The sequence below is a fragment of the Rhinolophus ferrumequinum genome, chromosome 6 (genome assembly GCF_004115265.2).
Source record: "Rhinolophus ferrumequinum isolate MPI-CBG mRhiFer1 chromosome 6, mRhiFer1_v1.p, whole genome shotgun sequence".
NCBI lineage: Eukaryota > Metazoa > Chordata > Mammalia > Chiroptera > Rhinolophidae > Rhinolophus > Rhinolophus ferrumequinum.
The window spans coordinates 41,705,944-41,727,458 of record NC_046289.1 but is presented as its reverse complement, the minus strand read 5'-3'; the positions used below and the strand labels follow the sequence as shown (position 1 = coordinate 41,727,458).

The 21,515-nt window shown below is 34.8% G+C and overlaps 1 protein-coding gene across 3 annotated transcripts in view; it reads right to left on the bottom strand.

Moving 5' to 3' along the window:
• Positions 1-21,515, bottom strand: part of MAP4K5 (mitogen-activated protein kinase kinase kinase kinase 5) — a 91,920-nt gene that overhangs the window by 65,496 nt on the left and 4,909 nt on the right. For all 3 annotated transcript variants that reach the window (XM_033107796.1, XM_033107795.1, XM_033107797.1), the window contains exon 3: positions 7,592-7,649. In XM_033107796.1, the coding sequence (XP_032963687.1) occupies positions 7,592-7,649 (58 nt within the window). The remainder of the gene's footprint in view (positions 1-7,591; positions 7,650-21,515) is intronic.

Genomic DNA, 21,515 nt, shown 5'->3' with positions numbered 1-21,515 from the left:
TACAGATGATGAAAATAAGTGAAACTATTTACTAAAAAGAAAAGTATATATAAACTATAAAAAAACCCTTATTTTTATTTCTCAGGTAACTAATTTTATAGTTGTTACTAATTTTTAAAATTACAATTACTATTAACCATGAATCAAAACCTAAAGATATGATAAATACTAAGGCCTTATTTTCTGAACATCTCACAGTACTGGTGCCACAATCAGTCAGAAGCAACAAATCACCTACAAGAGACAAAATATCAGGCTGGCCTTACAGTTTTCTCTAATGATATTCTAGGTTGAAAATGTCTATACATTTTTTTTAAGGGTGAGAGAACAATGTGTGAGCAATAATTCTATACCTGGTCAATTGGTCATTCTTATTCAACTGCAACAGAAAGACATTTATAATATCCATTTGTATAAAGAATACTTATTGAGTGCCTACTATGTGCCTAGATACTGAAATATAACAGTAAAGACAGATCACTGTTCTCATAGATCTTATATTCTAGGAGAGAGAAACAGACCTTACACAAATACACACACACACACACACACACACACACACACACAAAGTATCAGGCAGTCCCGTGTCCTATGCATAGAACTAAAATAACAAGGGGCTGGGTGTCTACTTTAAATTAGGTAGTTAGAAATGCATTTCTCTGAGGACATGGCATTTGAGACATGAGTAAAAGGAGTCTTCTGAGCAAAGACCATGAAAAATAGTACTTCAGGAAGAACGGAAGGGCTAGTTTAATCCTGAACTATTTAAATTAAAAAAAAAAAAGGTAGAGTAGGAAAGGGGAAAAGATACATGATGAGCTCAGAGAAGGAAACAGGGCACATCATGTAGGTTTTTATAAGCAAGGTTGAAAGTCTGAATATCATTCTAAGTGGATTTGGAAGCTCCCTGAAGGTTTTAAACAGGAGAGCACTATGATTTGTGTTTTAAGAAGATCACTCTGGCAGTTTTGTAGAACCTAGATGGTGGCGGATGGGAGGTTTGAGAGAGGAAACAGGAAGACCAGGAGAGTGGAGATGACGGTAAAGAGAAGAGATTGGATGCACTATACACCTGAAGCTGAACAATAACGAATGTCAATTATAATTATATATATATATATAATATATATATTATATATACACATACATATATGTATATATATATATAGTCACAAGAAGTGGAGTACAGCATTAGGAATAGAGACAGTGGAAATGCAACAGCTGTGTGCGATGTCAGAGGGGTAGTAGATGGGGGGAGGGGGGTTATCACTTTGTGAGGAACATAAATGATAAATGTCTAACTATTACATTGTTCTGTACACCTGAAACTAATAAAAAAAATAAAATTTAAAAAGAAATTGGATTCAAGATATGTTTTAGAGGAAAAGTTAAAGGAACTTGCTGACAGATTGACTCTGGAGTGCAAATAAAAGAGAGAAATCAAGGGCAATGCCTAGATTTTTGGCAAGAATAATCTATTTGTGGATTCAAAATACATTATTCCTAATACTTATATGCTCTATCCTATCAATAGCTGATACAAAGTAAGTCCATCAGAATGGCAAGGACATGGCATGAAAAAAGAACAGTGAGCACTGAATCTATTTAAATATAAAACTAAATCTAAATAATAAGTTGACTATAATTCTTAAAAGAAAAGATACACAAACTAACACACAACTTAAACCCCAGTGCAATAAAAAATTCTGAGGCTAAAACTCCCAAATAAACAAACAAATGTCTGAAAATTGATAAAGAGAAGATGAAGAGGTAGGGTGAGTGTAAATATGTGAAGTTCAACATTTTTAAATCTAGCAAGTTAATGACTATTTCATTTAAATTGATAAATCAAAAACACAAATTTAAGTATATTATTCAGTCTTACAAGCCACTCTCTGATAAAACTACAGGCTGTTCCTTTCAAATTATCAGCAGTAAAAAATAAACTTCTGGCCATGATTTTTTAAAGCTTCAAAAAACATTAAAAACAAGAAACAAAAAACCCACAAGAACAGAAAATCAAACATCTCAATAAACAATAACACAGTAATAGATCTATCTATTAAAAATAGAAAGACTATCTATCTATTAAAAATAGAATAGACTGAGACTGGGTTATAAAATAAAACTCAAATATGATTTCTTGTAAGAGAAATATCTAAAAACCAATGACCCGGAAAGGATTAAAGTAAAATGATAGGCCCATAGCAGCTCTATCCACTTGACATATGTTACATAAACAAAAAGAAAGGTAGATTGACAATATCAATGTTTGACAAAGTTATAGTCAAGGCAAAAAAAACCCATCAAAAAAAAAAACCCACTGAAAATAACAATTTTATCAGAAAAACTATAAAAAATTATCAGAAAAAAACTATCAGAAAAATATGAATTCTATAAACTGTAGAGAGAAAGTAAGTCCAATAAAATCAATGACTTACGTAAGTCTCAACAGCAACCAACTACAAAGTATAATAGGGAAAAATTCCACTTACAATAGCAAGAAATACCATAAATATGAAAATTTATGTGGCAAAAGCTGAAGACCTGAATAAGAAAAAATCCTTAATATTGTCAAAATGCCAAGTCTTCCAAATTGATCTCACAAGCTTTTTTTCTATTTAATAAAAATGAATTTAAAGTTTCCTAGGGAAAAAATTATTGAAGCAGAAAGGAAATAACTAAAAAATAAAAACAATGAAGATCATAAAATACAATGAAAAGTCAGAGTAATCAAAAACAGGATAGTAGTGAACTACAAATAGGAGGGGGAAAAACTTACTGTAACAGAAAACAAAACTCATGTTTACATGGACATTCAGTTTATGATAACAGGCATTTTGAACCTATGACTAAAAGAGAGATTGTAGTAAACAGCTTTGGGAAACTGTTCAGCCATTTGAAAAAAAAACAGACCTAGCTCTTCTTCACCTCTTACAACAAAATTGCTCCTGGTTGAACAAATAAATGTTGGAAGAAAAAAAATGAAAACAAGAAGAAATTACAGTTAAAAGGTTTTAGAATTCCGTAAGAAAAGGCCTAAGTGTGAGAAGGAGGGGTTAGAGAAAGGAGGAGCAACCAATTTATCAAAGAGGAAAAAAATACTTCGAAACAGAAAAGTATCATAAGCAGAGTACAAAGTCAGAAGACAAAGGGAGAAAACTTCAAACATCTGAAAAGTCCCTATTCTCAAAAGGCACACGGCATTTAAAAATCAGTACTATGAGAGGCAAATAACCTGACAAAATTGGGCAGAGCATAAATACAGGCAACTAACAGAATATAAAAATGGTCAAACACTAACATCACATCATTAAGCATTTACTGAATTTCTGTTGCTCTTTTTGGAGGAAAGATTCTAAACATTAGTAAGTCTTTCTATATGAATGAACTCTAACATAAAGTCACTAGCTTTTTATCTTTTACAAAGCAAAGCAGTGAGAAATTCCAACCTTTCAAAGAGTCTTAATTTATGGTCCCAGTAATTAATCCTTATGTGTCAAATAACATCATATAATAATATATATTTCTTTTTAATAGCTTATTGAGAAGTCAGAATTGTAGGATTTAAAAAACATACTCATTAATTCATTGTATGAACTATAATCAAAAGTAAGCGATACCCTCAAGTCAAATAGTAAGTGAAACACTGTAATAAGCCCAGTGTCCTCACCGAAGGCAGAAAAGAGATAAACATCTTTGTTTCCTCTGAGAACCCAGCCCATTCATTTTCTAAACTATAACTGTCCTTTAGACATAACTTGAATATTTGCTCAAATGACTCCTCCAGAAGAGACAAATGCTTGCATAGTTCTGTTATATTCTCTTCTATTTGTGTGACATTTTGGAGATCATTCTAGGGAGGAAATGCAAATAAAAACTACAATGAGGTATCACCCCTTCCCACCCATTAGGATGGATGCTATAACAAAACACAAAAACAGCAAGTGTTAAAGGATGTGGAGAAATTAGAACCCTTGAGCACTGTTGTTAAGATCTGTAAAATTGGGCCGGCCTGGTGGCTCAGGCGGTTGGAGCTCCATGCTCCTAACTCCAAAGGCTGCCGGTTCGATTCCCACATGGGCCAGTGGACTCTCAACCACAAGATTACTGGTTCGACTCCCGCAAGGGATGGTGGGCTGTGCCCCCTGCAACTACCAATGGCAACTGGACCTGGAACTGAGCTACGCCCTCCCCAACTAAGATTGAAAGGACAACTTGAAGCTGAACGGCACCCTCCACAACTAAGATTGAAAGGACAACAACTTGACTTGGAAAAAAAAATAAAAAAGTCCTGGAAGTACACACTGTTCCCCAATAAAGTCCTGTTTAAAAAAAAAATTGTAAAATTATTACATGGAACTTATTAAGAGGACTGTAAAATAGTATTACTATAACAATTTCTATTACCCAGGAATAAAAGGATACTATGCCACATCTGAAAGCTTATTCTTAAAGTGTTGCAGCATACATTACCACAATAATATCTCTTGAATGAATCATACACATAATGATCAAAAATATTTTATTTGAAATACAAAACCATTTTAATTGCTCAAATTTAAAAAAACTGTTTGGCATAATTACGGCCATACTATTACATGTCTAACTTTAGGAAGCAGCAAATAAACAGATCATCAACCATTCACCTACCTGGTCAAAAATTACAACTCCTCATCCCAATAACCTTTTTTGTAGAAGAGAAAAACCCATCTTAAAATTTATATGAAATCTCAAGGGACCCCAAATAACCAAAACAATCTCGAAAAAGAAGAACAAAGCTGGGAGATTCACACTTACTGATTTCAAAACCTATTACAAAGGTACAGTATCTAAACAGTGTTGACATGCTCAACTAATTTGTAACAAAGATACAAAGACCATTGAAAGGGGCAAGTATAGTCTTTTCAACAAATGGTTGATAACTGGATATACATAAGCAAAAGAATAAAGTTGGACCATTACCTAATACCATATGTAACAACAAACTCAAAATGAATCAAAGACTTTAATGTAAGACCTAAAACTATAAAACTCTTAGAAGAAAACATAGAGCAGAAGCTTCATGACATTGGATTTGGCAATGATCTCTTGGGTATGACACTAAAGGCAGAAGCAACAAAAGAAAAACATCGACAAATTGAACTCCATGAAAATTTTAAATTTTTGTGCATCAAACAATCTATTAATACAGTAAAAAGGCAACCCACAGAATGGGAGAAAATATTTGTAAATTATTACCTGATAAGAGATTAATATCTAGAATATATACAGAATTCCTAAACTCAGTAAAGACAACAAAAAAAACCAATTCAAGAATGGACGAAGGACTTGAATACACATTTTTCCAAAGCAGATATACAAATGGCAAAAAGTACATGAAAGATACTCAACATAAAAAAGAAAAAAAGATAGTCAACGTCACTAATTGTTACGGAAATGCAAATAAAAACCACAATGAGATACCACCCCTTCACAACCACTAGGATGACTGCTATAACAAACAAAACAGAAAAATAACAAAATGTTGGCGAGGACGTGGAGAAATTGGAACACTTGAACACTGTTGGCAGGAATGTAAAATTGTATAGCCACTGTGGAAAACAGTATGGCAGTCCCTCAAAAAATTAAAAATAGAATTACCATATGATCTAGCAATTCCATTTCTGGGTATGTACCCAAAAGACTTTAAAAGCAGGGTCTTGAAGAACTCTCATGTTGACAGCAGCATTATTCACAATAGCTAAAATGTGAAAGCGACCCAAGTGTCCACCAACAAATAAATGGGTAAGTAAAATATGGTATATACATACAATGGAACATTATTCAGCCTTGAAAAGGAAGAAAATTCTGACATATGTGACAACATAGATGAACCTTGAAGACATTATCCTAAGTGAAATAAACCAGTCATAGAAAGACAAATATTACATATAAAGGACCTATAGTAGTCAAAATCAGAGAGATAGCAAATAGAACGGTGGTTGCCAGGGGCTGGGGAAAGAGAGGGATGGGAAGTTATTGTTGACTGGGTATAGAGTTTCAGTTTTATAAGATGAAGAGTTCTGAAGATGAAGGTAGCAGAATATTATGAGTGAATTTTATATCACTGAACTGTACACTTAAAAATAGTTTAGATGATAAATTATATGTTATGTGTCTTTTACCACAGTGAAAAAACTTGGAGGGAATTACTACTTTTAGAAACTTTTAGTATTGACCATATGGATGGACCCTGAGGGCATTATGCTATTAGGTTGGTGCAAAAGTAATTGCGGTTTAAAAGGGTAAAAAAAAAAAAAATTAAAAAACTGAAATTACTTTTGCACCAACCAAATGAACTCAATAGATTTCAAATATGTGTAGACTCTTTTAAAAAAACCCAAAAAAAACAAAAAACCAAGCTCATACATACAGAGAACAGATTAGACGTGACAGGTTGGGGGGTGGGTGAAATGGGTGAAGGAGTACAAAAAGTAGGAATTTCCAGTTATAAAATAAGTAAGTCATGGGGATGTAATGTATAGAAAGCATAGGGATTTTGGTTAATAATATTGCACTGCATATTTGAAAGTTGCTAAAAGAGTATATCTTAAAAGGTCTCATCATAAGAAAAATAATCTGTAACTATATATGGTGACAGATATTAACTAGATTTATTGTGATCCTTTCACAATACATACAAATAATGAATCATTATTTGAAAATAATATAATGTTCTATGTCAATTATACCTCAATAAAAAAATACATATATATATATTCACTGACCTAGAAAATGCCCTTTATGTAATGTTGGTGGGGGACAGCACACAGTAGTATATTCGAACTTTTTAAATGTTCACATGTATACAGAGAAAGAAAATGGAAGGAAATATACCAAAAGGCAATAACAGTTCTCTGTGGGCGACAGAATAATAGATTATTTTTATTTTCTTCTTTACACATTTCTCAATTTCCTATTCTTGGCAGTGAATCTGAGCACAATATCAATTCTAACACTTTTTTTTTTAAAAGATCCCATTAAGGAAAAAAGGAAACTTTGAGGATATCAAAATAATAAAATTGTTTCAAGTTTTACAGTTTTTTTGTTTTCGAAGTAAATTACTCAGTATGTTTTAAAACAAACAGCCTTCTGACAGAAACAGGTGTTTAAAAAAATAAGCATTACGCTAAGACCAGAATCAACCAGCCACGAAACAGCTGACATATAAAATATCATTTTCCCAAATATTACTGAATATCTCCCCAAAAATCAATGAACACTTTCCTAATCAAACACTCATAAAGGTAAATATTAAGTTCAACAACTCACTATAACTTTAAAATAAAATTACTTTAACAATGTCAATGTGTCTTCCAATTTTTGAATGTGCAAATTTCAATTTTTATTTAGCAACAAAACCATTATATCAAACTTGTCTTTAACTAATAACTTCCAGTGCAATTTAATCTAATCATATTTGAGATATCCTACTGCCCTGACAACATTTCTTTTGGAAGAAGAAAATATGGAAATGCTTTTAAGTCCTATATTTATGAACTGCATAAGAAAACTGTTCAAGAATTTTCTTGAAGGAGTTAATACATACCAGGCTCCAATTTGATAATTTTCACCGCAGCCAACTCTCCCGTATGTATATTTCTGGCCTAAAATGAAAATAAAATGTTTTTAAACTTCATTAACTACGTACAAGTTATTTGGTACTATGTTAATTAGTTGATTATCAACACATGCCCTAACCAAAACCAAAACACAAAAACAAAATCTTTATTTCAATAAAATGAGTATACTCATTTTTTTCCATTAAAGAAAAATACAGAAAAGATACGCACAAAATTAATTTAAAACATACTCATGAAGAAACTAGATTTCAGGTGGTGAGCATGCAATAGAGCATACAGATATTGAATTAAAATGTTGTACACTTGAAATTTACATATAATTTTTAACCAATGTTACGTCAATAAATTTTTTAAAAAAGGAAAGCAAGAAAAAATATACTCATGGTTTTTATATATTTTATAAATATAGTCATACATCATTTAAGGAAAATAAAAATACAAATCATCTGTATCTTACTACCCAGAGAAAAAAGTTAACATTTGGTGTGTGTGTTTCCTTTTCTGGCCTGTGTGCATGCATGTGTGTACCAAGTGTGTTATACGTTGTAGAAGTGAATGATGGCATCACACTCTTCTACAACATGATGTGCAATGCTGCCTAATTTTCCATTGATGGACTATATAATTTATTTAATTAATCTGCTACTGTTGGACATTCAGGACTTTAATATTATTTTGTAATTATAAACAGAGGGCTAACTATATCTTAGTTTTATATCTATCCACAGCCTTGATTATTTCCTTCAGATAAATTCCTAGGAAAAAATCTATTTATCATTTAACAAAATACTATGGATAGACTTACTATAATTAGTGCTGCAATGATCATTACTGCAAATATTTTGCCACATATCAGTTAATCGGTAAGACAACCTACAAGAATTGTTAGGTCAAAAGGTATATGGATTTAAAATGGATATACTGCCATATTGCTCTAAAATAAATTATGTGAATTTATAACTTTAACCAACGTTAGAGGTTAAATCTGTATCTGTCAAGTTCTATTATAGGCACAAATTTTTATTCTGTTTTTAAAGTTATGTACTTTTCTCCATTCTATGCATAATATTACATGACTATAAAATAATCCATATAATCATTCTCCCTTACTGCTAGACATTGAAGGTAGTCTTCTCATTATTTAAGATTATTTCTTTCAACAAAACAAATAAATAAACAAAACAAAAACACACACATACATACAGAGAACATTTTGATGGTTGCCAGATGGGAGGGGGGGTTGGGAGGATGGGTGAAAAGGGGGAATGGATTAAGAAGTACAGATTGGCAGTTACAAAACAGTCACAGGAATGTAAAGTCTAGCCTAAGGAATATAATCAGTAATATTGTAACAACTATGCGTGGTATCAGATGGGTATGAGATTTATCCGGATGATCACTTCGCAAGTTATATAAATGTCTAATCATTATGTTGTACACCTGAAATATAATGTTGTAAGTCAACTGTAATTGAAAAATAAAAATACTAAAAAAGATTATTTCTTTCAAATGGATTCTAAGGTATGAAATTCCTGGGTCAAAGGGTATGAGTATGAACACTTAAGGCCATAACACATACTGCCTAAGGAGCCTAAAAGCACTGTACCATACATTATACAGTCATTGCTAACATGGGTGTTCATTTTCATTGTACCCAGGGTACCCCATATGTGGAAAGCAACTTCATAATTTACAATGTTTACCACTTATTAGATTTGAATGTGAACTTTCATACTTGTCATAAAAAATAAGGAGTGCATGATAAAACAGGAAAGTATGACATACTAATTTGCTGGATTAAATAAATCATGTTACCAGAGGAAATAGGAAAACAAAAAGGGAAAGGAACAGAAAGAAGAACGACAAAGAACACAGGTAAGACAGCCTTACAAGGGATACTTTTAGAAATGAGATATAGAGGGTGAGAAAAAGAATAGGATGGGGGAGAGAAATACAGAGGTACAATTAGAAATCGGAAGAACAAAGGATTGTTCTACAGCAGAAGCCTCAAATATTTTATGATGTGAAGTTCACATTTTCCTCATCTATTGTGATAAACAGGGTAAGGAGAGGTCTCAGGCAGAGAGAACATACATTTTAATTCCCCCCACCCACAGTTACTCCTCCCCCAATCGTTAACACATTTAGAGAAATGGGAACAGCCAGCCAAAAGTCTCACACATTCCTAACCACTCCTCTTTCTTGCCCTTGGACGAAAGAATTGTCTGTTAGCTTCTGGTCTTGTCCCAGTTCCTAAAATCTTTTAGCATTGGCATTTCAATCTCTCTCGGGTTATAGACAGTTATGTGCATAGAGATTTAGGTTGTCTACTGCTCAGCACTTCATGAGCCAGTGAGATTCAGGTATAGAAAACATGGCTAGAAGTTACAGAATAAGTAATAATAATTGACCTCCTGGGGATCTTATTTCAGTGAGTAATAAGATGTGTGTTAGAAGACAAGTTCCATAACAATGATGGCAATTAAATTTGTGTAGTTTTATAGTTTGGAGGAACTTTCTAATCATTACTTAATTCTAGTAATGTTTATTTAGAAGCACAAAGACTTAGTGAAGTTAAGTGATTTGTCCCAGGTCATCCTGCTGACAGGGTAACAGTCACAGAACCCAAGATATTCTTCTGATATCAAGGTTTCACTGGTCCTTTCAAAATACTAGAATTCTCTTTTCCGTTTTTAAATGCAACAAGCTCCTGTGGACGTGAGCTAGTTGAGGACTTATTCAAGTTGTCATATGCGATCAGTCTGCAAATTCTATTATTCCATCTCCTAAACATCTCTTGAACCCATCTCCTATACTCCTGCATTGCTAGTTTTTGTAAATAAAGTTTTTTAAAAATAAATGCAATAAGTACTAAAGAAAATTATTAATTGCATAATATTTAACAGATATCAGGGGTAACTTCTGTTGAAAAATAATTTACAAAGTAATGTACTAATCATCTTTTAAACTACAATTATTTCCTATGATGATTTTCAATGTAACAGAATGTGAACTCTTACATATTTAAAGTCTTAAATAATTTCAGAGTTGAACATATCCACTTCTATTCCCCAAATGTTGTTATATTTCCTGGTTTCCCCTCTTTCCCCATCCTCCCAAGTGATAATTTAAAAAATGTCACTGTATCCTAGAAAACAGAAAAACATCTATAGACATAGAAGGGAAGTTTACCTATTAGGAAGAAAGATTTAAGTATAAGACATAGATGGTACAAGAAAGTAACATATGCACCCTACAAATAGTGGTAGTGGAACAATTTAAAGTTCTAAAATTCAGGTGAGGAATGCAATGTTTAACACATGTGACAGCGAAAGATGCTGACATCTCCAATGACAAAACACACGCAGGTTATTCATTACTTCCGTTTTCCAAGCAAAACAGGCAGTAGGGCAATGCACTTTGCCAGTCACTAGAAACCAAAAGAAAATATGAGTCTAAATTTCACAATTACAGATTATCAAACAAGTGCCAACAACATGAAAAGATCTAATATGATTCTCTGAGAGTTTGGAACAATTAATTCCAGTTTCAGGTTAATCAGAAGCAAATGACTGGGTCTCTAGTGTGCAAGCACAGCCCTCACTGTGGTACATTGTCCCTTTGCCCTCTGCCCCGCTCCCCCAGCCTCGTTAATTTAGACAGCGATGCAGAGTGTGATTAAGGTACCACCTCCTCCAGAAGTCTTCCTTAACATCCCAGGGCGAGACTAAGTGTGTTCTCTGAGCCCTGGGCATGATTCTTTGTAGAACTGGGAGACAGATGCGCTATTACTTTGCTGAATGGACAATTATGATTGTAGGAAAGTTATTGCTCTTTAAAAAGCTAAGAATATAATATTAAAATCCTCTACAACTCAGAAGCACTATGAAACTGATGATATACTATTTTAAATGGTCTACTAATTTTCATTTATGTTGATTTATTTTCAATTTTTATTACTATGAATTAAATAAAGCATTTTGGAGAAAAAATGTATTTGTAAAAAATTACTACAAAATATTTTGTTTTTAAAAATTCAAATAATTAAAGACGACAGTCCTCCTCCCTCCTTCCTAATCTCATCTCCCTGAGGTAACAACTCCTGTTAATAGTATTGAGTATATCCTTCCAGATATTTAATTAGATTGATCCTTAAGAACAGGTATACTGACCGTTTGATAGTTTCTTACAAAGCTAAACAGTCTTACCATATGATACAGCATTTCTCCACTTCTAGGCATTTACCCAATTAAGTTAAAAACTTACGTCCACACAAAAACTTGTACAAGAATGTTTATAGTAGCAGGCTTTATTCATAATCGCCAAAATTGGAGAAATCAAGGTGTCCTTCAATAAGTAAATGGATAAACTGTGGTTCATCCATACAATGAAATATCATTCAATAATAAAAATTAATGAGCCATCAAGCGACAAAAAGATACAGAGTAACCTTAAATGCATATTAAGTCAAACAAGCCAGTCTGAAAAGGCTATATAATATACCATGATTCTAACTATATGACATTTTGGAAAAGGCAAAACTATAGAAAGAGTAAAAAGAACCACTGCCATGGGTTCAGGCTGAGAGTGATGAATAGGTGAAACAGGAATTTTTGGTGCGGTGATACAATTCTGTATGAAACTGTAATGGTGGATACATGTTATGTATCTGTCAAAACCCATAGAACTATACAACAAAAGAGTGAACCTTAATGTAACCTATGGACTATAATAAGTCAATATTGCTTCAATAATTGCAATAAATGTAGCACACTAATGCAAGATGTTAATAAAAGGGGAAACTGTGTAGAAGACGGTGTGGATGAATGTAACTGTACTATTTGCTCAATTATTCTGTAAATCTAATACTGTACTAAAAATTAAGTTTATTAACTATTTTTAAAAGAATACATACAAAATTATTTTAAGTATACACTTTCAGATACATTTATGAGTCAATTTTTATTAGAATCAACACAAATATGTTGTTTCAAAATTTAAGAGAACCAAATTGAAGATGCAAAGACCAAGGATGCTTTGACTTTTTTAGAGATTCTGAGGGGTTCAGAAAGAAACAGATCACTGGAGCATTTGACAAACAATCACAGAACCACATAAAATAAAGATGGTCTTTTAAAGTTTAGCTACACTATGCAGAAGTCAAAATATATTACATATAGTTAAGTAAAAAGTAAATACTAGGGCCAGCCTGGTGGCTCAGGCGGTTGGAGCTCCGTGCTCCTAACTCCGAAGGCTGCCGGTTCGATTCCCACATGGGCCAGTGGGCTCTCAACCACAAGGTTGCCAGTTCAATTCCTCAAGTCCCGCAAGGGATGGTGGGCAGCGCCCCCTGCAACTAAGACTGAACATGGCACCTTTAGCTGAGCTGCCGCTGAGCTCCCGGATGGCTCAGTTGGTTGGGAGCGCGTCCTCTCAACCACAAGGGTGCCGGTTCGACTCTCGCAAGGGATGGTGGGCTGCGCCCCCTGCAACTAGCAACGGCAACTGGACCTGGAGCTGAGCTGCGCCCTCCACAACTAAGACTGAAAGGACAACAACCTGACTTGGGGGAAAAAAAAAAAAGTCCTGGAAATACACACTCTTTCCCAATAAAGTCCTGTTCCCCTTCCCCAATTAAAAAAAGTAAATACTATACACTATAACTCCCATTGATAGGATAAATACTTAAATGCCAGTCTCCATTTTAAAGACATGTTTCTGTTCTCTCCAAATGAAGAACTGATGGGCAAATGTTCATATTCTGTAATTTTCCAGCTGGATTTTTAAAACAGAAAGCAGTACCAGGCTCTTTTATAATGAAAGGCAAAGAGGCTTTCAGAAAAAAAATCTTCTAAACAGAGACTTTATAGATTCAATTTACTAAAGAGATCTTTCAGAAATTTAACTGTATAATTTCACACTAAAATCCAAAGCAGTCATATGTAATACTGGTTTTTGAAACCCAACATTTCCCTGCAACAAATTAAATGTGATATTCTCAAGTATTTTTGTTTTCAACTTTAACACATAAGAATTTGAAGAACCTGCATTATGTTTACAGAAGAAACTAACAGAAGTACCACAGCACTCTTTTAAAAAGATCTATTTCTGATTCCTATTCATTTTAGTAGGTTATTGGTATACACTAATATTTGGACTTCAAAGTAGACTAAACACCCAGAAATCCAATAAAATATTTTATTATAGTAAATCTCTTATTTAACTCTTATTAATCAGGAACTGAAATTGAGTGAAAAAGATAAACTAATAATAAATGTGATCCATGTCACTATAAAATCCATAAAAGAGCCTGTCCAGTTAAATTAAGTTTCTATTCTCATTGCCAATGCATTTCCCTTTAATCTCTTAATTAATATTTCCAAGTTAATTTACTATCCTGTCTTTTATTTTTAAATTCATAGTAAAAAGTTACCCTTAGATTTCCACTTGCACCAAGAAAAAAAAATTAAAGATGCTGATCTTTCGAACTAAGATATTTTCTATTTCAACAATATTATCCAGTTGCCAGTTTTATCTGCCATGCACTTTCCTACATGCTGTGAAATTTTTAATGTGACAAATAATTAAAGGAAAAGTTTTACGTTTATACGTTTTATCTGTAAGTTTTCAACAAAGAATAAAAGATACGACTTAAAGCACAATACATCTCAATAGCCATGAAGTTAGAAGTTAATGTTTTTAAACTAGAGTAAAAAATGAAACCAGCAAGTAACAACAGTTAACTGAAAGCTAGGGCACCCAAGATGGTCACAATGCTGATAAACGAGGTCGGTTCCTATATTCCACTTTACTGTTCTTCACATTAGGCCACTCATCCTATGTCCAGTTAACTTCTTTCCAGCATATTTTTAGGGTCACAAAACTTTTCCATGAAGCCAACGGAGGACATCAGTTTTAAATATGCCCCCGTCCTCCAAAAATATTCTTTTAACATAAGAGAAAATCCAGACGTCTCAATGTTTAACAAGCAATCTATAGTGAACAGTGAGTATTCCTCAAAGTCAGAATAAGGCATCCCAGACTAAAGAATATGAAGTTATGAAGTTCAATACAAAAGTGGCAACACAGCACCTACAAGGTTTGAAGGAATGCAAAGTAGCTGGTTTGTCCACAAAACAAGTAAACAGTCAATGCCATCGGCTATATAAAACCTCTGTACCTGACTCCTTTATGGAACATCGTTTTTGACTCTTCATTCATTTAACCAACATTCCTGAATACTAACTAGGTGCCAGGGATTGTTATTGACACTGGGGATGTAACGAAACAAAACCGTTGGGAGTCTTCAGAGAGCTTGTATCAGGTGGAGAGACAGAGAAGTGAAAAGTACATACAACACAGTGGGAGAAATGCTCTCAAAGGTGATACCAGACGAGCAGCAGGGTTCTGAGCCCATTCAAGGATGACTGGAGAAAGCTTCCAGGAAGAAGTAAATCTAAACTGAGTCTTAATGTGCCTTTCCTGGGAGAAAGGGGGTGGGGAGGGGAGGTAAAGGATTATGGCAGAATTCTTCCAGGCAAAGGTTATAAAGAAAAGACGGGCATTTCAAAGAGTAAAATTATCTCGTATTCGGGAACACAAGGGTGTAAGCAGGGGGAGTGAGAGAGAAGCTTCCTTTGAAGTTCAGCAGACTATCGCCCTAGCTGTTATCCACTCACTTCTTGGTCACCCCTCCTTGTCCAGGTAGGACTTTACGCCCTGACGCACAGTCATGCTCTCCACCCCTCCTGCCATCATTCGTAGAGACTTCAATATCCAGATGTCCTCTCTGACTTCTCATTCCTTTACCTCCTACCTGAATCTTGATTTCAGATGCTGTACTTCCTGATCATAACCTCCTATCCGTTCACCTCACTTAACCCTCACCCTTCCATTCCCGAGATTCTTCTACCTCATGACTCCAGTGCATTTCCCTGTGACCATCCATTACCTTTCAATTCCTCACATCCTCCCTAAACTGTCAGGGTGCCACGGTCCATTACTCTATAATCACTCTTTTGCAAACATCCTTAACTTCCTTAACCCCTTTTCTATCATATTAGCCTGGCAAAATCCTAATCTAATTAAAACCAATTATCCACTAACTCCATACTGGTATCAAATAGCTAAATGTTGATGGGAATAATTACAAAATCATGCTAACTGGTCTTATTTTCCAATCGTAACACCAATCTCAAACTACCGCTCCTGCAGAGGTACTCCCTCTCCAGGGCAGGAGGCTGTATTGCAGGGTTCCCCCCACTACACGGCAGACACATTCAGAGCCTGAGGCTTTCCCATTAGAGTGACTCCAAATCCGGCCACATGACTTACATCTTAGGACACACTAAAACCTTAGTCTGTTAGAACACTTCTCTCTGAAAAGTTTTTCTAACCCATTCCTGATACAGATGGATTTTTATTGAAAAACAAGTTCCTTCCAGAAGATTACTTAACTAAACTAAATATCTGGAGCTCTTAATGGTGAAGGAAAGGGTTTGACTTAAGGTTAAAAGCGGTAGGAAAGATGTGATCTTTCAATCACTGTTGGTGGGTACAACTTTTGGGGGGTAATAATGGGGCAAAACCCACTAAAACCTTAAAATAACTCAGCAAATTTAATTGTAGAAATTTACTTAAAGAATAATTAAGGATGTGTGAAAAGACTTTGTTCAAGGATACTAATTACTGTATTGCTTATAACAGGGAAATACTGGAAACAATCTCCTTGTTCAACAATGGATTAAAAATTGTACAATACAAGGAAATAATACACAAATACTAAATGTATATATTTACTGACATGAAAAGTGGTTTGTGATATACTGTTAAACAAAAAAGTAATTATCAAATATATACAATATAGAATATATATTGTATGTAATATTTTATATATGCTTATATATTATGATTTATGTACATGTCCTTAACGTGAGTTTTTAAAAAGTCTACAAAGATATATACAGCAATGCTTACATTTTGGTAAAGGACACATAGGTAATTTTTCATTTATTCGTACATCAAAATTCTCTAAAATCCTACACATATTAATTAAAATGTATTTTAAAAATAAAAGGTAGGAAAGAAGGCTACATATGCCCAGGCAAGGAGGAGAGAGGCAAAATAGGAAGACAAGTCCTACCCATGTATCTGTGCTACTGCAGAAAGAATAATAGGAAATTATTCCTGGGGGAAGAAAAACTGGTAAGGGACCCAAGCATTTCTGTCATCTATTACAATTAGGATAAGAGCTAAAAAGCTTAAAATGAAAAAATTGCTAATAATTTATTGAAAGTCTGTCTACTAAAATACATTAAGTCATGCTCACATTGGCTCCTCCCGATACTGGTAAGAGAAAGGGTTAAAAAAGAGGTGCAAGAAGGCACAGACACCTAAACAGGGTGTGTGTGCCTGGGTATAAGAAGTAACACATTGGTTCACAGGAGAAAGCTGAAAGTCACATCCTTCTCAGGCAGTCCTGTTTACCATAAATTAGGCAGAGGCAAACAGAAGTAACTAGATAATGCTACAGAAGCAGGCTATTCTATTTGCCTGAAAAAATTAGCTTTCTGTTCATTTTAATGTTTAATAGCATTACAGAATCTAGTCAGTTAGTCTAGGTAACAATAACCATAAAGCCTAAAGTTCTTAACAAAATGAGGGCAAGAGGAGGCACAGCGGGAAGGGTGTCCAACAACCAAGGAACAGGACAGTTTCTCTTTTAAGTTATTTATATTGTAGGGTGGCTTTGAGCTAAGTCATCTCCATAGTAAAGGCGAACCAAGCCTGGGCTTTGATTTGGAAAATATGAGGGTAAGAGTAATGACCAGGCAAATAACCAGAAAAAAGTGCCTCTGAAAACTGGTGCTGAGACCTGAAGCTTACTTATATGCATATTCAAATCGGTGCAAAAAAAAAAAATCTCTCACTTCTCAGCAGAGGCGTGAGGCTGCCAAGTCTCATCTGACATCTGACCACAATTTGTGCAGAGCTTATTATGTGCTAGGCAATGTGTTTAGAGCTGTGCGTACAGCAATAAATTTAAAGCTGCAGTCCCGAGGCAGCTTGTTATAGTGGAAAGGACAGAGACTATACAGGGAGAAGATCTGGATTCAAGCCATCATTGTGCCATCTACTAACAGTAAGATCGAGAGCAAACAGTTAAGTTTCTTCTTGGGTAAACTATAGGTAATTTATCTGTCCCACCTACTTCATAGGATTATTGTGACAAACGAACGATATACTGATTATGAAAGAGCTAAACAAAAATTAGTCACTCTTAGTCATTTCAATCTGATTCATTTTTATTAAAATTAGAAAGTGGGGGCCAATATGACTCATGGGCCCAAAAACCTCAAGGATAGACCAGGCTATCAGCCTGGCTTCCTACATCACCTCAAAATCTCAGTGGGAGATTATGACATTCAACAGAAACAGAGTTATGTTAGACTTAAATTCATCTAGACCTAAATTCACCTTGCCCTTTTCAGAGTTGTCGACCCTCTCTAATTTAAATAGTACTTCACATAACTGGAAAGCAATAGCCTTCTAATAACACTCAAACATGTACAAAGACTCAAATAATCTAATACTGCCAAGTGAAAGTGCCTCATCCAATTTATCTGATCTTGGACTAAATTCTCAAATTGACAACAAAGCCCTGACAACACAAGTATCATTTGTTAATAAGCCTCATGTTTCTCTTCCTGTGGATTTAGTCTGAAACCACAATTTAAAATTTAGAAGTGAAACATTTATACATTTCAAAAGCAAAACTACAGTAAGAAACCTAAGTCAATCTGCATTCTAACCCATTTGTCTCCATCAAAAACACCGGAAATCATGGTTAAAGTGACAATGCTGAGCCTATGTAAATAAAAATAACTAGAATACTAGAAGTATTATAAATCTAAGGCGGGGGCTGGCTGTATCCACAAGTCAATTTGGAAACTATAATTTATGTACCTGCACCAGTGATGGTACTGTTTTATGTCTATCTTCACCAAGTTTTATCTACTTAATAAAAAATGTAATTTCAAATAAAATTTTGGAAGCATAGTCCTTATTTTCTGCTATTAACCTATTTTTCCAAGTTATTCATTCTCTCTCACCCTAACAGGAAAACCCAATAGTCTCTCATGTCAGACTATCAGGACACAGAATGTACAGTATAATACATTCACAGTCAAACTGTGTTCCAAAAAAAAAAAAAAATAGAATGTGAGTGACATTTTGAGAGATCAAATGTCAGAAAAATAAGAAGTAGCATATACGTTCATTCTCTATCACCATCAGATTTGGGGCTAATCTTTAAATGCTAATAAAATTATGTCAGACTTAATTTTATTAGCCTTTAAAGATTAGAGAACATTGGTGGAAAGAGACATAGAAGCAGCTACATATCCTTTGTTTACAAAATCATGCTTTTATAAAATGACACAGGCATGGGTAACCTACACCCGTAACTGCTGAACTTAATTTAATTAAAATAACAATGATTGTGTCTTAGTTCTAATTCCTGACCCTAAGCTTAAAATTTAGCTGTACAGATAGTTTTCAAGTGATTCAGTAAGAGACATTTAAGACTTCCTCTGATTATCCAGATATCCACTTGGCTAACTCTTTCACTTGCCTCAAGTCTTTGCTCAAATCTAATCTCAATGAGGCCTTTCCTGACCATCCTTTTATAATTCCCTGATCTGCCTGCACCATCCCACCCTGGCAATCCTGATCCCCCTTAACCTATTCAACTTTTTCTTTCAATATCTTTAATCACCTTCTAATAGCTCATATAACTTATTATGTTTACTGCTTATTTTCTCTCTCCCCCCACTAGAATGTAAGATCACAGCAAGAATCTTGCTCTCCTTTGTTCACTGATATATCCCAAGGCCCGAGAACACTGTCTAGCACATAAGAGGCTCTCTGTAAGTAATGGTTGAATGTTAAATACTCCTTTTCACCCTGTCCCCCCTCCTGCTCCATCCCAGCTCCCCATTCATCAACATGTCTCATCCTAACCATACTCAGAGCTGAACAACTGGGGCTGGAAATCAAGAGGCTCTACATCAGAAAGGAAGAAAGGGAAAGAGGGAGGGAGAAAGAAAGGGAGGAAGAGAGGCTTTAAATTTATCCCCTACCTTGGTTCCCAACAATCCCATCCTAAGTGTTTGCTTTTAATCTCCTTTCTAAATTCCTAATTCCGTCCAAATTCTTTGTCTGATTTCCTTCTCTAAACTCAGCAACACTCCTGATCACTTGGGTAGTAAGACAAACTTAAAGAATAATAACTGAAAGCTGTAACCTATTTCAATGGAAGGAAAAAACCAGAAACGGTAGAAGAAACATTTGTGTGTCTCATTTCTTTGTCTCTTTATAGCTAAGCTGCTTCAAGGAGTGATCTAATTCCCTCTACTTCCTTATTTACCAATCTTACCTCAACTCTTTTGCTCTTAATAAACTCTTTCAACTCCTTGTTCACATGACCACTATGTTGCTCATCCCTTCAAAACGTATTTACTGAACACATACTGTGTGCTAGGCATTAAGCGAGGCTAGCTGATTCACTGGTAAATACAAGATCCCTGCTCTCGTGCACTTTGAATAGAGCAGGAAGACTGACAGCTACAATCATGAATGATGAATGAGTATTATGGTAAGAAATCATGCAACAGATACACACGGCCTTATCTAAGGGGCAGAAAAGGCCTTCCTGAAAATTCAGTGTTTAAAAATAAACCCAAAGAGTAGAAGATAAACAAATGAAAGAGAAGAGGAAGAGTGTTCTAGGAGAAGGAAATAGTATCTGAAAAAACCTAAAGGACAGAGAGTAGAGTGCATATAAAGAGCTGAAAGAAGTTCAATATGGTGAGCCTTTTGGTATACACAGAGCCTTGAAAGGCATATTATTCTAAGAATTTATTCCATGGACAACGAGAATAAAGGGGGAATGACACAAAACCTCTGATTTACGTTATTTGGAAAATCAGTACATTTGCCTTACCGTAGTCAGAGCAGAAGACAACAAGAATGGATGCAGCTGATAGAAATTAGTTCTGGAAAATGTTGATTTCTATGAAAAGAACTTCCTCATACCTCTTTGTTTCTTCTCAGACACCTTCAATATGCATTATTTTCGTCTGCCACTCTAACAATGCAGCCTTTCCTCAACTCCTACAAACTTTCCTGTGTGACCTCACCTATACTTCAGAGGTACCACCCCACAATGTGATGATGACTCCCAAACCTGTATCCCCAGCCCAGATCTCTCCAGGCCAGAGCTTCATTTCCTGCCTTCTATTAGACATCTCTACCTATGCAAAGACATATGTCCAAAACCAAACACATGATCCAGACTCCACAAATGTGGTCTTTTTTAATTCTGTTGATGGCACCGAGGTAGTCACCCAAGCCAGCAATTCTAAATGTTATTTTTCCATCAATCACCAGGGAATTTTTTATTATCTTCTAAATATACTCAAATCCATCCCTTTTATCTCCAGTACCAGTGCATAAATTTGTTTGCATAAAATTTCAGTAACTGCTCCTTATATTTGTCTAATCCATCCTCTACATCATGAAAGATTCTCTCCAAAAGCATTTCTTCAGTTTACAGGAAGAGTCCAAATTCTCTGACATGACACAGAAGCTCCATGATATGGTCCTTTCCTGCCAGAAAAGAGTTTCGTGTCCTCCATCTACGACCTCTCCGCCGGGTCTGGTCACACCGGACCTGGAATGCAGTTGCAGATCCCTCAAAACTCACGGTTTCTCAAGCCACCAGGTATTTACACACACTATTCCCACAGCCTGGAATATCTTTCCCATTATGTCCACCTGGAAGTTGCCCTGAATTCCTTTAAAATCCAGTTAATGCCCTCCTGTTAAACC